General features: G+C 39.5%; 1 protein-coding gene across 3 annotated transcripts in view; it reads left to right on the top strand.

The window, feature by feature from the left end:
• The window catches only part of LOC124612689 (G-protein-signaling modulator 2), a 138090-nt gene that overhangs the window by 101166 nt on the left and 18202 nt on the right, over positions 1-18722 (top strand). For all 3 annotated transcript variants that reach the window (XR_006979562.1, XR_006979561.1, XM_047141032.1), the window contains exon 12: positions 10943-11133. Coding sequence is in view for 1 of the 3 variants with exons in the window: in XM_047141032.1 (XP_046996988.1) it covers positions 10943-11133 (191 nt within the window). In the remaining 2 variants the exon portion in view is untranslated. The remainder of the gene's footprint in view (positions 1-10942; positions 11134-18722) is intronic.

The following is an 18722-nucleotide window of genomic DNA, read 5'->3' as shown; positions in this document are numbered from 1 at the left end:
CATATGTCATCCACCATGTTTCTACAATCTTCATGTAATCTACATCTACATGGATACGCTGCAAATCACATTTAAGTGCCTGGCAGAGGGTTCATCGAACCACCTTCACAATTCTATATAATTCCAATCTCATATAGCGCACAGAAAGAATGAACACCTATATCTTTCTGTGCAAGCTCTGATTTCCCTTATTTTATCGTGGTGATCGTTCCACCTTTAACGAAATCGTCACAATTTCGTTAAAGACGAATAATAAATTTTATCTTTTGCTTTTAAGTTAATTTTCTTTCGTGCGAACTTTGTTGTAGAACCACTCTCTTATTTTCGTGTGGTAATAAAAATTTTTACTTTCTTAAGAATTACGTACATTTAAAGAAAAAATAATATTTACGTGAACTCATATGAACTGGTTAAGAATATTAGGTTGAGAATTGAGTCCTTTAAATCTTTCGGCCTTGGCATACACTTTCCAGATGCAGTGGGTTTTTTGTTAAATATTTTTACTGAATTTTATCCCGGCACTAGCCATAGAACACAAGATTACCTCTATTAGCAGAAAATGTTTTAATTATTGCCAAGCCGACATTTATCACTGATCAAACCTACTTCATTACACATTTGAGTTATTTTGAAAGAACCAAACTGTTTAAATTTCAATGTTAACTAACATTAACTATCCGCCTACGAATGCACAAACGTATAATTAATTCAAATTTTATCAGCCACAGGATCACTGAAAAAGAAGAACAATTTCTTAATTCACTATTGATTTTTATGCATCTGTTCCCGATTTACGGGTTTGATAATTTTTTAAATGTGCCGCCTCTGCTATTGTTGGTCGCGGCACAGCCCAGCAACACCGCTAAAAAATGCTGAAAAATTCTTAAAGAAATTTTATAGATGACGTGGGCAAGCTAATTTACATAAATAATTCACACTTTTGATAAACTCTAATATATTTAGATCAAACAACAATACAACTCACATTAATTCGTAACGCATCGTCTAATGGCGGCTAATAACATTCTTTGCAAATTGACGATATTATTCTCTTCTGGCAACATTTTATATCTCTGCTATCGCAAATACTGACACATTTTACAATCACATAATAAATACAGAAAAATTCCTATCCTAAATACAGAGAAATATTACAACAAAAAATAAAAGGAGAATAACAAATGTCTTTTACACCACATTCAGTAATATTTTTGTTCAATAATTACGATATATACAACTTGCCCAGAGCGGCGTATATGGTACAAATAAACTCTTGTTCTTTAATAACGTGAGTTTGCCAGGGAACGTTACACACCCTATGTAGGTTGGTGTCAACAAAATATTTTCGCATTCAGAGGAGAAAATTGGTGATTGGAATTTTGTGAGAAGATTCAGTCGCAACAAAAAACGCCCTTCTTTTAATGATTTCCAGCCCAAATCCTGTATCATTTCTGTGACACTCTCTCCCATATTTTGTGATAATACAAAACGTGCTGCCTTTCTTTGAACTTTTTCGATGTACTCCGTCAGTCCTATCTAGTAAGGATCCCACACCAAGCAGCAGTATTCTAAAAGAGGACGGACAAGTGTAGTGTAGGCAGTCTCTTTAGTAAATCAGTTACATTTTCTAAGTGTCCTGCCAATAAAACACAGTCTTTGGTTAGGCTTCCCCACAACATTTTCTATGCATTTCTTCCAATTTAAGTTGTTCATAATTGTAATTCCTAGGTATTTAGCTGAATTTATAGCCTTTAGATTTGACTGATTTATCGTGTAACCGAAGTGTAACAGATTCCTTTTTGCACTCATGTGGATGACCTCACACTTTTTGTTACTCAGGGTCAATTGCCAATTTTTGCACTATACAGATATCTTTTCTAAATCGTTTTGCAGAATGTTTTTATCTTCTGATGACTTTATTGGTCGATAAACGACAGCATCATCTGCAAACAACCGAAGACTGCTGCTCAGATTGTCTCCCAAATCGTTTATATAGATAAGGAACAGCAAAGGGCCTATAACACCATCTTGGGGAATGCCTGAAATCACTTCTGTTTTACTCGATGACTTTCCGTCAGTTTCTATGAACTCTGACCTCTGTGACAGGAAATCGCAAATCCAGTCACATAACTGAGATGATATTCCATAAGCACGCAATTTTACTACGAGCCGCTTGTGTGGTACGGTGTCAAAAGCCTTCCGGAAATCCAGGAATACGGAATCGATCTGAAATCCCTTGTCAATGGCATTCATCACTTCATGTGAATAAAGAGCTAGTTGTGTTTAACAGGAACGATGTTTGCTAAACCCATGTTGACTGTGTGTCAATAGACCGTTTCCTTCGAGGTAATTCATAATGTTTGAACACAATATATGTTCTAAAATCCTGCTGCATATCAACGTTAACAATATGGGCCTGTAATTTAGTGGATTACTCCTACTACCTTTCTTGAATATTGGTGTGACCTGTGCAACTTTCCAGTCTTTGGGTATGGATCTTTCATCGAGCGAACGGTGATATATTATTGTTAAGTATGGAGCTAATGCATCAGCATACTCCGAAAGGAACCTAGTTGGTATACAGTCTGGACCAGAAGACTTGTTTTTATTAAGTGATTTGAGTTGTTTCACTACTCCGAGTATATTTACTTCTATGTTACTCATGTTGGCAGCTGTTCTCGACTCGAATTCTGGTATATTTACTTTGTCTTCTTTTGTGAAGGCATTTTGGAAGGCTGTGTTTAGTAACTCTGCTTTGGCAGCACTGTTTTCGATAGTAACTCCATTGTTATCGTGCAGAGAAGGCATTCTACATCTACATCCATACTCCGCAAGCCACCTGACGGTGTGTGGCGGAGGGTACCTTGAGTACCTCTATCGGTTCTCCCTTCTATTCCAGTCTTGTATTGTTCGTGGAAAGAAGGATTGTCGGTATGCCTCTGTGTGGGCTCTAATCTCCCTGATTTTATCCTCATGGTCTCTTCGCGAGATATACGTAGGAGGGAGCAATATACTGCTTGACTCTTCGGTGAAGGTATGTTCTCGAAACTTTGACAAAAGCCCGTACCGAGCTACTGAGCGTCTCTCCTGCAGAGTCTTCCACTGGAGTTTATCTATCAACTCCGTAACGCTTTCGCGATTACTGAATGATCCTGTAACGAAGCGCGCTGCTCTCCGTTGGATCTTCTCTATATCTTCTATCAACCCTATCTGGTACGGATCCCACACTGCTGAGCAGTATTCAAGCAGTGGGCGAACAAGCGTACTGTAACCTACTTCCTTTGTTTTCGGATTGCATTTCCTTAGGATTCTTCCAATGAATCTCAGTCTGGCATCTGCTTTACCGACGATCAACATTATATGATCATTCCATTTTAAATCACTCCTAATGCGTACTCCCAGATAATTTATGGTATTAACTGCTTCCAGTTGCTGACCTGCTATTTTGTAGCTAAATGATAAAGAATCTATCTTTCTGTGTATTCGCAGCACATTACACTTGTCTACATTGAGATTCGATTGCCATTCCCTGTACCATGCGTCAATTCGCTGCAGATCCTCCTGCATTTCAGTACAATTTTCCATTGTTACAACCTCTCGATACACCACAGCATCATCTGCAAAAAGCCTCAGTGAACTTCCGATGTCATCCACAAGGTCATTTATGTATATTGTGAATAGCAACGGTCCTATGACACTCCCCTGCGGCACACCTGAAATCACTCTTACTTCGGAAGACTTCTCTCCATTGAGAATGACATGCTGCATCCTGTTATCTAGGAACTCCTCAATCCAATCACACAATTGGTCTGATAGTCCATATGCTCTTACTTTGTTCATTAAACGACTGTGGGGAATTGAATCGAACGCCTTGCGGAAGTCAAGAAACACGGCATCTACCTGTGAACCCGTGTCTATGGCCCTCTGAGTCTCGTGGACGAATAGCGCGAGCTGGGTTTCACATGACCGTCTTTTTCGAAACCCATGCTGATTCCTACAGAGTAGATTTCTAGTCTCCAGAAAAGTCATTATACTCGAACACAATACGTGTTCCAAAATTCTACAACTGATCGACGTTAGAGATATAGGTCTATAGTTCTGCACATCTGTTCTACGTCCCTTCTTGAAAACGGGGATGATCTGTGCCCTTTTCCAATCCTTTGGAACGCTACGCTCTTCTAGAGACCTACGGTACACCGCTGCAAGAAGGGGGGCAAGTTCCTTCGCGTACTCTGTGTAAAATTGAACTGGTATCCCATCAGGTCCAGAGGCCTTTCCTCTTTTGAGCGATTTTAATTGTTTCTCTATCCCTCTGTCGTCTATTTGTTTCTTGCCACTAACATACTTCACATCGTACATCCATTAAGTATATTCCCTTACACTGGAGACATTTTACTTGAAAGTCGCTCACCCGGTGTCGGTGGATAGATATGAAATTTCTGTGCCTGTGTTGCTCCGAATTTCACTGCAATGTTCTTCCAGAGTGCATGCATGGTTGATGACATGTGGAAGTTAGAGTCTGGCCGTGAGTTGTACTCAAACAACCAAATGGTAAGGCAACTGCTCACGATAAGTGGGGTTTGAGTCCTAGTCCGGCTCAAATTTTCATTGTCGTGATCCCATTAGACAGCTGATGGTTGTCCATATTCATAACTATGAATGCCTTTAATGTATAAGTGAATGAAGGACAGCAGTGATCCTAGGACCAACCTCACATTTTATTCGTAGTACATCAGTGATATGTACATAACAGTAGCTTGGTGAAATTACATAGTACAGCTACAGTCTTAAATACTAAAATTCATTGCACATAATCATGTGAAGGAGTACAGCTGTAATCTTAAGTATTAAAAACATCATTGTCTACATCATAGAACTCTTTTTGTACTGCAACATGGGGTTTTTGTTTGTCAGTCATTTAATTTCATTTTGAATTTTTTAAATTTAAAGGATTAAGAAGTGAGAGGAAACTTGTTAAAAGTTTTGAGGGGATTCACTTCATGGGAGTTTCCTGTTATTGCTAGCCTGGCACTTTGGAATGTCACTGTTTGCCTTATTTCTAGTGCCATGTCTGTGAATTGTTTCACTAGTAACATATTCTTTAACGTTGTTTCTGAGAAAGAGTGCAGACACATAGATAAACAGATTCACTACTTTTAGTGTCCTGCGCCTGGTAAAAGGAGGACAACAGTGCTCCATAGAACCAGCCGTGTATTATTTTATACGCACTTTGTGTGTGTGTGTGTGTGTGTGTGTGTGTGTGTGTGTGTGTGTGTGTGTGTAAATGTCCATGTCCCCATATGAGTAGGCCTTATGACTTAAATGAGTGAATGAATCCTAAATGTATCATAAGGAGATAATTACTTCTGACCATCTCTTTCTGTTTCCACATGTAGTGGGACACTTGCGAGATCTTTTCACAACAAACTTGGTTGATATGCTCTTTCCTATTGAATTTGGCATCACAGTGTATTCCTAAGGGTGTGACACATTTATTTTCTATATTCTTGGGCAATCCTTACATAAGCTTTTGGATTTCATTGAATCTTATCAAGAGTTAGGATGTCATCATGTGAAGTAAGTAAAGTTATATCATCAACATAGCAGGCTACAGACTGTGATACACAAGAAGGCTGTTAATTAATAGCCACAAAGAAAAAGAAGGGGACTGTCTTCTGTTGTTCAGATAGGAAGCAATTACTGTTAATGTAGTTTTGTGTACACCACAGTACTCCAGTTTTATTAGTGATATGTTAAAAGGAATGCAGTCAAATGCTTAAGTTAGATCACATAATACAAGAGATACCACTTTCTTGTTTGTGAATGCTGTTAAAGTCTGACCAACAATTTTTAGAACAGCTGCAGTGGTATACTTTTAACTAGCTGAAATCCATACTGACTATTACAGAGGAGGCCATGCTTTTCAAAATAATTGCTTAATTGAGTGTACACTTGTGAATCAAATATTTTGAGAGTATCAGCACAACACATACCAGCCAGTAGCTCTGTGGAAGTTGTTTATCACCCTGATACGGGCATAACTTTTAAGATTTCGAGTGAATCTGGAGGAACTCTGTACTCTAAACATTTATTAAAAATAAATCTTTGTGGCTTACTTATAAAGTGAACTGTGCTTTTGACACACAATTATACATCCAGTAGCAGTCCATACTTTTGGAATTATATGATTTAGAAACAGTTTTATAGACCTCATTGGGTGTGATTTTATCCCAGACAGTTGGGGACTAAGCAGATCCCTTGTAGATGTGTCTGTGGCCTCATTTTGTCTCTAAGTTCTCTGACTGATATGACAAAGCAATCATTCAATTCTCTTGGATCAAGCAGAGGTGACTTATCTATCTAGATGAATCATCTCATCTAATAACTTCCCATGCTGCCTTACACATATTGGGGCACCTTCTATGCACCTTTCGTGCGGGGCTTTAATGGCTCATATAAGCTTAGCTCCTTTTCATATTGCTATTATTCCAGCCAAGAGTATCCATTATTTGATTTTGCCTGATGGCTTTTCTTCCATTCAACAACTAAGTGTTGTTTTCCTTTGTTACAATTCTCCACGTTACTCAATGTCTATCCTTTATTTTCTCTTATGACCTGTGTGTTACTGTTGCTTTCCAGACCACACACACTCTGATTTCCAAGCCACACTGTATCAACAGTCTTGTTCATGTACAACACCCAGCTGCGTGACTGCTTGGATAATCTAGTTACCTCCTTTCTTCACACACATCCACCCACTGAGCTACGTCCCATTGTTATTGTCTTTTTATTTATTTTTTTTCTTTGGTGTCATTGTGTATTCATGTTGATTTTAGTTTGCTTTCGCCTTTTACAATCAGCCCTGTTACACAAGACTTCATCTTTTTTTTCCCATACTTCATCCATTGCCCATGAATCCCCACCACATGAACCCCCCCTCCCCCCCACCCCCCTCTCTAAATGATCTGACCATCAAGTTAGCCATCTCTTATTGCACTTCCTCTATCCACAATGGCATCTATCAGTTCAAATTTCTCCAGTCCATAGCTCTCACCAACGTAGTCCTGAGTCTCTTGTGGAAGTTATGGGTAGTTGCAGTCCAAGGCATGCTGCCCTCGTTACTGGAGTGCAAGAGAGTTGCTCTGGAAGATGGGATGCACAAATTTAGAGAAAATGAAATGAGAAATATCGTCCTCTCCATCTGTAAAATTCTCCTGCACTGCAATTCTAAATATGTGCATCCCATTTTACAGAGTGACACTCTTGCACTCCAGGAACGAGGGCAGCATGCACAACGCCTCTCCAAAAAACTTACCATCCTGTTTATCTCCTATTCCTGCCTTGAACCGCCACTACCCATCACCTCCACAAGAGACTCAATGAAATCTCCCCACACTTCCTCATAGGAACAAACCCTGCCTTGCAGATCTACTACATTCAGCACATCCTCAGAAACTCACTCCCAACACCACACAGAATCCAGAACATAAACAGACCAGAAACACAGTCAGGAAGCTATCCTCCAAAAGCCTCATTCCCTTTCCAAAGGCCTTACCATTTGCTCCGCTCCAGAATTCACTCATTCTGGACTTGTTAATAGCCTTCTGTCCTTCTCCCAGCCCTTACAGTCGAAACCCTTCTTCACCCCCAACCCTACCAATCAGACTCAATCCAAAACAAATGTTGATCCCTGCCTGACTCAGTTGGCTCCTCCGTCTAACAATGACCCACACCTACTGCGCCCAAATCACCGCCCATTAACTTCGCAGAATTTCCTAACCTCATACCTTGCCTCATAATCCTTCAGTTTGAAAACCAGCCTTACATCCACAGAAATAACCACTCTCCACCACCTAAAAAATGGTCCCAACATTATAATCTTATCTGCCGACAAATGCTCCGACACTGTGGTTTGGAACTGCAGGGATTACCTGGCAGAAGGTCTCTGCCACCTACTAACCCTGTCACAGCGACACCATTCCATGAATCGAGCAGGGCTTCAGTCCCTCCTCAAATCCTTAGGCCCATTCCAGAACATCTCCCTTCAGTCTATCTCTTTCCTAACCCCCAACACTCCCCGCACTCCTACCTTCTACAGTCCTCCTAAAGTCTGATACGCAACCACCCAGGATGCCCCATTGTGGCCGGTTACACTGCTCCCACAGAAAGAATCTCTATATTCATTACTCTTACTTAGCCAATTACTCTTCACCTACCCTCCTATATAAAAGACTCTAACCATTTCTTCCACCAACTCATCACAGTTGCTGTTCCTTTACCACTGATGACTTGCTTGTTACTGGTGATACCACCTCCCTTTACGCTAACATGGCCTTGTCCTCGTTGCTATTGAACACTACCTTTCTCAATGCCCAACTGAATCCAAACATACTACCTTCATCTTGGTCGCAATGACCAGCTATATCCTCAACTGCAATTACTTCACATTTGAAAGCATCGCCTACAAACAAATCCATGGTACGCCATTGGGCGTCCACATTGGCAACTTCCTATGTCATCCTATTCATGGCCATTTACAGGAATCCTTCGTAAACACCCAGAATACCAATCAGATTCATTAGTGACATCTTTATAATATGGATCAAGGGTGAGAAACCAACACATTCTCTCCCGCTCGCTTCACATGCTCCTTCCAACCCAACAAGCCACCTTTCTTGATGTAGACATCCACCGCAAGGATGACTACATCAATCCTCTGTCCACATCAAACCTACCAAGCATCAGCAGTACCTCCACTTCGACAGCTGCCACCAATTCCACACTAAGAAGTCCATTCCAATACAGCCTAGCCATCTGTGGTCTTCACAATTGTAGTGACCAGCAGTTCCTCTACAAATATGCCAAGTGTACCACTGATGTCTTCACAGTCTGAAATTACCCTCCCAGAAACAGATCTCCCAGGCATTCTCTCCCCAGTAACCTATCACCTCCCACGTACCTACTGTCCACCCACAAAGGAGCACTCCTCTTGTGACTCATTACCACTAAGTTCTGGAGCCATTTCGTATCCCATCAAAGGCAGGGCTACCTGTGAAATCAGCCATGTGATCTACAAACTAAGCTACAACCATTGCACTGCTGTCTACATGCACATGAAAAGTAACAAGCTGTCTATCTGCATGAATGGATGGTGCCAAACTGTGGCCAAGAGACAGCTGGACCACCCAGTTTTTGAGCATGCTGCCGAACACAATGTGCTTCACGTGACTCAAAGCCTCCTTTACATGATGAGTAGCTATCTATTCTTACCATATTATTGTTATTTCATCCTGGACTTTCGATTTTGTTATCTAGACATGCATCATTATAGGACATTTGTTTGTGCACTGCAAGTTAAAGGGGTCATGCTGTCTTGTTGTTCTGCATCTCCCATTTGTTGTTCTGTATCTCCCATTTCTATATTAAAATCTCCACAGATAACAACCGTTGTTTTAAACTTAAAAAGTTTATTGACCACTAACTCAAACTGATCAAAAAATATATTTATATCTCCATTTGGAGACCTACATAGACTAATGATTATTATGTTTTCTTCAGTCAGTCTTATGTAATTAAATTCTTCATTTATTTTTTAAGAATATGGTGTCATGTCTAATTTCGAATATTTAAGACCATGTTCGATGGAAATTCCAGCAGCAACATTTTATTGGTGTTTTGTATACATTATGACAGCTGCAGCATACACTTGAAGAATGAAACTGTCTACGTGATTTTCTGCTAGCCAGTGCTTTTATACACATATCACATCTACTTTAATTTTGCAAAAATATTCTAATTCTAATAGTTTTTCTTATACAACAGATATTGGCTTGCAGCAATGTAAATATTTTATCATTGTTTTCATTCTTAAGTGAGCACTCATCTACAAGGGAAGTAGCTGATTTGTGCACCTTGTAATTGTCTAAGATGGAACTGCTGGAATGTTTACATCTCCTAATTATACATTTTCGTCATTGCTCTTCATCTTGGTAGATATCACTACAATTTCATTGTGTCACATGTTAAATTCTAAAGACACATCATTTTTGTCTTTCAAAGATGTAACATGCTTAATACCAAGCTGCTTGTTTGACTTCTGATGAACTATATCTAACAAATGACTTTCCCATTCTGTAGATATAGAGACCATGTGCTGTATGAAACTTGTTTCCCTACTGTGCTTATATCAATTTATATGGCATTTTTAAATTCTCTGCATACATTTCGCACAGCTTTATTTGTCTTTCCTACCTTATTCACACAGGATCAATTATGTAGATCATGATGATGTGGTACAGAAAAAACTGTAGCATCTCATTTTTCTATTATCTCTGCCTCTCTTGAGTAATAAAACTACTACTCCAGTTGCTAGTTGAGACAAGAGATAACATGACCATCCAACGGTTATTCTGCTCTGAACTATCACAATACAGCTTCCAAGGTTCTCTGGTGTACTGTCATATTCAATCATCAATGGTCCACAGTATTTTAGTGAATAATCATTACCTGATGGAAACCATAAGAACCACCTGATGATGGCGTAACTTTTATTCACTGAAATATTGTGGACCTTTGATGAGTGGATCCAGGAGTACACCTGAGAACCTTGGAAGCAGTATATACACTGGAAAAGCCTCAGGTCACATATTAACATACATCTTAAAACTTTCATTTATATTACTTAGCAATTCAAGTATTTCAGAAGAACTGTGATGACAGTTGCATGAAATGTCTAATGCTTACCATATTTTCACTCCGGGAATTCTTCATCCATTATCTTGTTGTTGTTTGTTGTATTGCTATGCGAAGTTAAAGTTTACATTAAATCTGCTGTCTGTTTAATGTGCTACTTTTATTGCCCATTGCTCCATTTGTAAGAGAGGTGTGAACTTTTTTCATTTGCAGCGGTTGTTGAGATCGTATTTTAATTTTTTGATTACAGGGAATGGAGACTCATCAAAAGTGCAAGAGGAGTTGCTAGACCTAATTGCAGGCATGCAGAGCAAGCGAATGGATGAACAAAGGGTTGCTTTGCCACATTTACCAGGACTGCTTCCACCATCACAAGTACAGAGGCTTTCACTTGGTTCTGCTCCAGATGATACCTTCTTAGAGATGCTGATGCGTTGTCAGGTTAGATTTACAGCAGCTTCGACTTTTAACTTGCCTTACATATGTAATGTAGAGCTAATAATCGTCTACATGGCTACTCTGAAAATCGCATTTAAGTGCCTGGCAGAGGGTTCATCAAACCACCTTCACAGTTCTCTATTATTCTAATCTTGTGTAGTTCTTTCCGTGCAAGCTCTGGTTTTCAATATTTTATCATGGTGATTGTTTCTCCCTGTGTAGATCAGCACCAACAAAATATTTTCACATTCGTAGGAGAAAGCTGGTGACCGGAATTTCATGAGCAGACTCATCCGCAACGAGAAACGCCTTTGTTTTAATGATGCCCGTCCCAAATCCAGTATCATTTGAGTCACATACTCTCCCCTATTTCGCGATAATACAAAACGTGCTGCCATTCTTTGAACTTTCTCTATGTGCTCCATTAGTTGTATCTGGTAAGGATCCCACACCAAGCAGCAGTATTCTAAAAGAGGACGGACAAGTGTAGTGTAGGCAGTCTCTTTAGTAAATCAGTTACATTTTCTAAGTGTCCTGCCAATAAGACACAGTCTTTGGTTAGGCTTCCCCACAACATTTTCTATTCGTTTCTTCCAATTTAAGTTATTTATAATTGTAATTCCTAGGTATTTAGCTGAATTTACGGCCTTTAGATTTGACTGATTTATCGTGTAACCAAAGTGTAACAGATTCCTTTTTGCACTCATGTGGATGACCTCACACTTTTTGTTATTTAGAGTCAAGTCCCAATTCTTGCACTATACAGATATCTTTCCTAAATCATTTTGCAATTTGTTTTGACCTTCTGATGACTTTATAAATTGATAAACGACAGCATCATCTGCAAAAAACCTAAGACATCTGCTCAGATTGTCTCCCAAATTGTTTATATAAGTAAGAAACAACAAAGGGCCTTTAACACTATCTTGGGGAATGCCAGAAATCACTTCTGTTTTACTCAATGACTTTCATCAATTACTACGACATCTCAGACAGGATATCACAAATCTAGTCAGATAACAGACGATATTCCATAAGCACGCAGTTTCACTACAAGCCACTTGGGTGGTACAGTGTCAAAAACCTTCTGGAAATCCAGAAATACAGAATAGATTTAAAACCCCTTGTCAGTAGCACTCAACTCATCGTACAAGTAAAGAGCTAGTTGTGTTTAACAAGAATGATGTTTTCTAAATCCGTGTTGAGTGAGAGTGTGTGTGTGTGTGTGTGTGTGTGTGTGTGTGTGTGTGTGTGTGTGTGTGTGTGTCAATAGAAAGTTTTTTTGGAGGTAATTTGTAATGTTTGAATATAGATGTTAATGATATGGGCCTGTAATTTAGTGGCTTATTCCTACTGTCTTTCTTGAATATTGGTGTGACCTGTGCAACTTTTCAATCTTTGGGTACAGATCTTTCATTTAGGGGATGGTTGTATATGATTACTAAATATGGAGCTATTGCATCAGCACTCTCTGAAAGGACCTAATTGGTATACAGTCGGGACCAGAAGACTTGCTTTTATTAAGTGATTTAAGTTGCTTCACTACTCTGAGGTTATCTACTTCTATGTTAATCATGTTGGCAGCTGTTCTTTATTCGAATTCTGCAATATTTATTCGTCTTCTTTGGTAAAGGAAGGCTGTGTTTAGTAACTGTGCTTTGGCAGCACTGTCTTCAATAGTACCTCCCTCGCTATCATGCAGAGAAGGCATTGATTGTGTCTTGCCACTAGGCTACTTCACATACTACCAGAATCTCTTTGGATTTTCTGCCAGCTTTTGAGATAATGTTTTGTTGTGGAAACTATTATAAGCATTTCACATTCAAGTCCGTGCTTAATTTCAAGCTTCTGTAAAAGATCGCCAATCTTGGTGATTTTGCATCTGTTTAAATTTGGTATGTTTTTTCGTTGTTTCTGAAACAGTGTTCTGACGCATTTTGTGCACTGTGGAGGATCGGCTCCAATGTTTGTTAATTTGTTTGGTATAAATCTCTCAATTGCTGCTGATACTATTTCTTTGAATTTAAGCCACATCTGGTCTACACTTACATTGTTAATTTGGAAGGAGTGGAGACTGTCTCTTTAAAAAGTATGAAGTGAATTTTTATCTGCTTTTTTGAATAGGTGTATTTTTCATTTATTTTTGGAGGATTTGGAGGTACAACATTCAATCTCACTATGACAACCCTGTGTTCACTAATCCCTGTATCCATTTTGATGCTCGTTAATAACTCACGAGTATTTGTTGTTAAGAGGTCAAGTGTGTTTTCACAGTCGTTAACTATCCGCTTGGGCTCATGAAGTAACTGCTCGAAATAATTTACGGAGAATGCGTATAGCACAATTTCGGATGATGATTTATGTGTACATCCAGAATTAAACATGTATTTTCTTTCTGTAATGTTACATTACTATTTTGAATACTAGAGCAAAATAAAATTTAGGGTAGGGATAAAGATAACTTTGCAATTGCGGGGGACGCAAGTGTAATAACAGTTACCATGTGCTGCTTTTATCCTTAATGTGTTGGTGTCTGCCAAGCTTAGTGCTAGTGTAGAGTATACAATCATCAGTGTCTCATAATTTAGTGAGGGCATCAGCTTTGACTGCTCATAAATCTGGAAAGTTGTAGTTGTCATTGTGGAGATGTGCAGCCATATTTGCCAGGAACTAAAACCACTTAAACATTTTATTGGTTGCTCCATGTGCTATCCAGGATATTTCAGAAATAAAAATAAATATTTCATGTTTTTTTTTTTTATAAGGACAATTTAGTTCATGTAACATGCTCACATTTCAGTGTATATGGAGACACAGCTGCTGAAAGTTCATGCATTTAATTTTGATACTTGCTCGTAAGTCTGAAACATATGACTGGTATTCTGTGTTCTCATGTTTGAATCTAATTGGACTGCAGCGTCAAGCTGACTATCTGTGCTAATAGAAGTATTGACCGTATTTACTCAAATCTAAGCTGCACTTTTTTTCCGGTTTTTGTAATCCAAAAAACCGCCTGCGGCTTAGAATCGAGTGCAAAGCAAGCGGAAATTCTGAAAAAAGTTGGTGGGTGCCGCCACAACTTACTTCTGGCGTCGAATATATGTAGCGCTACACAGGCATGCTTTGTAGGCATAAAAATAAATACTGGCGCGAAAACCTCTGCGTCAGTAAATAAATTAAAAAAAAAAAAGGTGGAAGACGAGCTATTTTCTCCGCCCCGACTTTCGACCACTGCATTTTCATACATTATCCAACGAAGTAAATACAAATTCTGTACTGTTCATCTTCGAATGTATCAGCATTTCAATGTACTACAATGTCGGATTTTCGACTGGCAAGACTGTTTGGGATGTTTGTCAATATGGCCAACTCTACGTTCTGAATTTTTTCCTATCTGTGAGAAGAGATGGTTGCTAATAGGAACTTTTATAAATTGTGAATCGCATGCGGTATTCTTGTCACCATAAGAATAATAAGCATATAAACATTTTGCCATGTATTATTTCATGTTTGCTGCTATCTCATTTAAATCTGTCTGCCTAATAAACTACGAAACTAAAGTGAGACGACAGCAAACGCGGAAGAATATACATATCATGTCATGTTTATATTCGTATTATTCTTATGCTTAATAGTGATACAGTCAGAAATGAAGCACGGCAATTGACTAGATTTTTAAATCTAAGATGACCCTAATTTCTGTGTAGAATGTAATGTACTACAGAGGCGCCTGCAAAGATTTTCAAACGGAGAAAAATTTTCGTTAAGATCTCGTTTAGAACATCTTCTATCATACGCAGTCTATTATTTGGTTCTTGTTGATCATTATCAAAGAAAGCAGCAGTGTAAGTAACAATAAATAGCAGTTTCTTGCCATTGTTTCGCTAATGAGATGATTCCTCTCTCGTAGCGGTAGCGCGCACAAAAGGAAGCCATGCTGCGAGCGGCGACAGGCCGTAAACACGCACTATCAGAATGTGACAAACAATGCATGGCACAGTACAGTAATGCATTTTCAGCTTAGTGTGACGTAAACACCTATAACAAAGAAAACTGCGCTTATCAGATCAAAGAAAAATAAACAATCAATTCAAACCAGACGAAGCACGTGGAAAAGGAAGGGTACCCGTATAAATACGGACGGAGCGCCTGACGCATAGCAATGGCCACCTGGTAAAGCTTTACTGCTAAGCTTAAGACTCGAACCAAACTACTGTAGCTGTATCGTCATTCATTCGACCTAAATTGTGTCTCATATTACAATGGACCAACTTTGTTTCGATTTAGAGATGCGGCCTATAATTTTTCTCTCCCCTTGAATTTCGAGTCTCAAATTTCAGGTGCCGCTTAGATTCGGAAAATTTTTTTTTCCTTGATTTCGAGTCTCATTTTTTAGGTGCGGCGTAGATTCGAGTGCGGCTTAGATTCGAGTAAATACGGTGAAAACAGTGCCACCCCTCTTTACACTCGCTGAATATGCTAATGTGTTATTTTTTTTAAGGATTTTACAGTAGAATTGCTTCTGCTTCTTGTGAAGAATTTAAACATTTATTGATGTTCCACATGCTGAAGTATGGTGAATATTACCAACAGCATACCTATTATCAGAGCTGAGAGGGGACAGTTCATATTAGTTTAATGACGAACAGTTCAATAATTTTGAAATTCATGACAAATGGCACATGGTACACTCGCTATTAGTCAATATCCATCATGTGTTCGCTTTCTTCTAACTGATGCTGAATTGATATGTCTGTCTGTGTGGCAGGGCAGGATGTTTGTTTGATTTGTGAAGACATTTTTTTTTTTATGATGAACAGAATGCAATCTCTGCTAGCCCCTTGCACCACACCCACCTCCACGTCTTCACTCATCCTGCACACACACACACACACACACACACACACACACACACACACACACACATCATCTTACTCACAGTCTCCCCTTCCTATCCACTTCTCAATGTCATCATCAAGGTACACTGCATGAACATACAATTGCCTGTGTTGCAATCCTGTCCCATACACCCAACTGTCCCTCCCTCCCTGCTGCTAGCCATCCTTCCCCAACCCTCTCTCCTACTCCCACTCCCCACCTCTTTACCCACCCGCTCCACCCAACACAACTCCACATCCCAGTTGAGCCACACAATTTCATTCTATGCGTATAGTATGCAGTGAGTTGTTTACTTTTGCTCCTTAAATTTTTGCTACATTACTTTTCCCCAGTTTTAATCATTATCCCCTTGCTTCTAAACTGATACTGTTATTACTCAGCTTAGCCGCGAGTCCGTAGAGGGTGGTGTATGTGATGTACAGTGTGACTGGTCAGCATTTCCACCCGGAATTTGCGAGTGTAAGTCGGGCCTTCCTTGATCCGCCTTGGTGGGTCATGTCATCGGATTTCCTCCTACTTGTGCGCGGTGCGGCTCTCGTAAATGTCATCCCGTGCAGAGTCTTCATTGGCGCATTGGATGTCTCTGTCGGTGGAAGCTAATTATCTGAAATTGCTGTCGGTCAACTTTGGGGTATCTATTTACTCGAAATTAACATTCAGAATGCCTAATATCAATTTTATTCCTATTAGATCAATAATGAAACACTCATGTCACAAAGTACTCGTAACCGGGAGCATGGCTACCATCGAACAAGACAGGAAGAGCTCTTAACGCTGGCTGCCGACTTTGGCGTGCAGTCCATATCTCTTACTAGTTTCGTCACAGCTCGTGGATTTCCGATCAAGTTCATACTTACTAAGATGTGCATTTGTTAATGAATGGGTGTGAATTTTAACGAGACAAAATTATGATAGTTTTAAACATCCAGAGGCTTCTCCTAGTATTCATGTTGTTATAAATGACTTTAATTATTAAATATAAATAATCAAAATCAGTGACTTTGGTGCCAAGATGGCAGTACTTCCCGTCCTGTATATTTCCCAGGCTAACGCTTGTTGCTACGGTCCAGTGCTGAGCCCCATCCCACTACGCACGACATATGGTCGCTTCGTCACCTAGAAAGCCAGCGTGGGAAATGCTCTCCGGTTCATGGCCGGCTACGGACTACAGCACTTCCTAACTATCGTGAATACATCAATAAGAGACAATAATTTATTAAAACTGGTAAAAATGTCTTCCTCATGTCAGAGGCACCTTACAAACTTACAGTAATTTTTGAGAAGTTCAGTTTGCCTAGGTTATTTGAAATTCTGTCTAGCTTTCTTCAAACAATGGAAACTCCAGGTAGTAATATCAACAATGTAGGAAAAGATAGATTGCTACTTATTGTAAAGAAGACACGTCAAGTTGCAGACAAGCACGATTAAAAAGATACGATACTCATATGTAGCTTTCAGCCACAGTGCTCATCAGTAAAGAGAGAGAGAGACACACACAACGTGCTCTCTCTCTCTCTCTCTCTCTCTCTCTCTCTCTCTCTCTCTCTCTCTCACACACACACACACACACACGCACACACAAAAGCAAAAGTAAGTAGCTACTTACCCCTCCCCCCTCCGCACCTTCTCACCTGCCCTCTATCTAAACTGCAACACTTCACTGTCCGACACTCCCACCATACTATCCCTACCGTTCCCCACCCCAGACTCCTCCTTACCCCCGCCCAGTCGCCACTCCCATCAAGCACTGGTGCTGCTGCTCGCAGTGTGGTTTCAGCCCTCTGAGACTGCAGACATGTGTGCAAGTTGCGTTTGCACGATTTTGTGTGTGTGTGTGTGTGTGTGTGTGTGTGTGTGTGTGTGTGTGTGTGTGTGCGTGTGTGTGTGTACTGCTGACAAATGGCTGAAAGCTATAATTGTTGAATCTTTTTGTTGTGCATATCGTGACTAAGCATCTCCGCTATATGGTGAGTAGCAACTTTCCTTCTCTGGTATTGTTACTTATTTACTTCATAAATTTTGATTCGCTAAAGCTAAAACTCTCCCTTTCTCCCCATAGGGTGGGGTTTGAGAGAGACGAATTAGAGTTTTACAAATGTTGACCCAAATATTAATATTTTCCACAGATTCGGATAAGTTTTGTTTGTTTTGTGGTCATGAGGCCACACAACTTTTAATTATCAAACAAATCATCTGACTAGCTAACTAACTAACCAAACATCCTACTTACTAATGAGTGAACTCATTAACTAAGCAACTATCTGACTGACAAACCTAATTTTTTATTAGATTTGGAGTAATCACTCTTGTTTGTTGAGAAGTCTCACAACTGGGGTGCTTGCTTAGTTTGAATCTTTTAGTTTCGGGTGGGAAAACATAGAAAACGATATTCATAAATGTATTGACTTAAATCACGTTGTTTACATCTTTATTTTATTTTGGAATATCGCGGCTGTTAAATCGTTTACATTTTTAGAATTATGTATGATAATTGATATCCCACTCAGCCTTGATCAATAATCGACGCTCTTATCCAGCCCTTGCTGATGAGCAGCATAATGTTTCGGAGTGCCGCCGATAGATAGCACAGAGACAAGAAATTCACCCTTTCTCGTAATAAGACTGGGCTTTAGAAATTAGAAATTATAAGTATTAATGTAATGAACGCACTGTCTCTTTTATCTGTCAGAGCA

This window comes from Schistocerca americana, chromosome 1 (assembly GCF_021461395.2).
Source record: "Schistocerca americana isolate TAMUIC-IGC-003095 chromosome 1, iqSchAmer2.1, whole genome shotgun sequence".
Classification (NCBI taxonomy): Eukaryota; Metazoa; Arthropoda; class Insecta; order Orthoptera; family Acrididae; genus Schistocerca; species Schistocerca americana.
The sequence above is the reverse complement of the archived record's forward strand: the minus strand, read 5'-3'. Positions and strand labels throughout refer to the sequence as shown.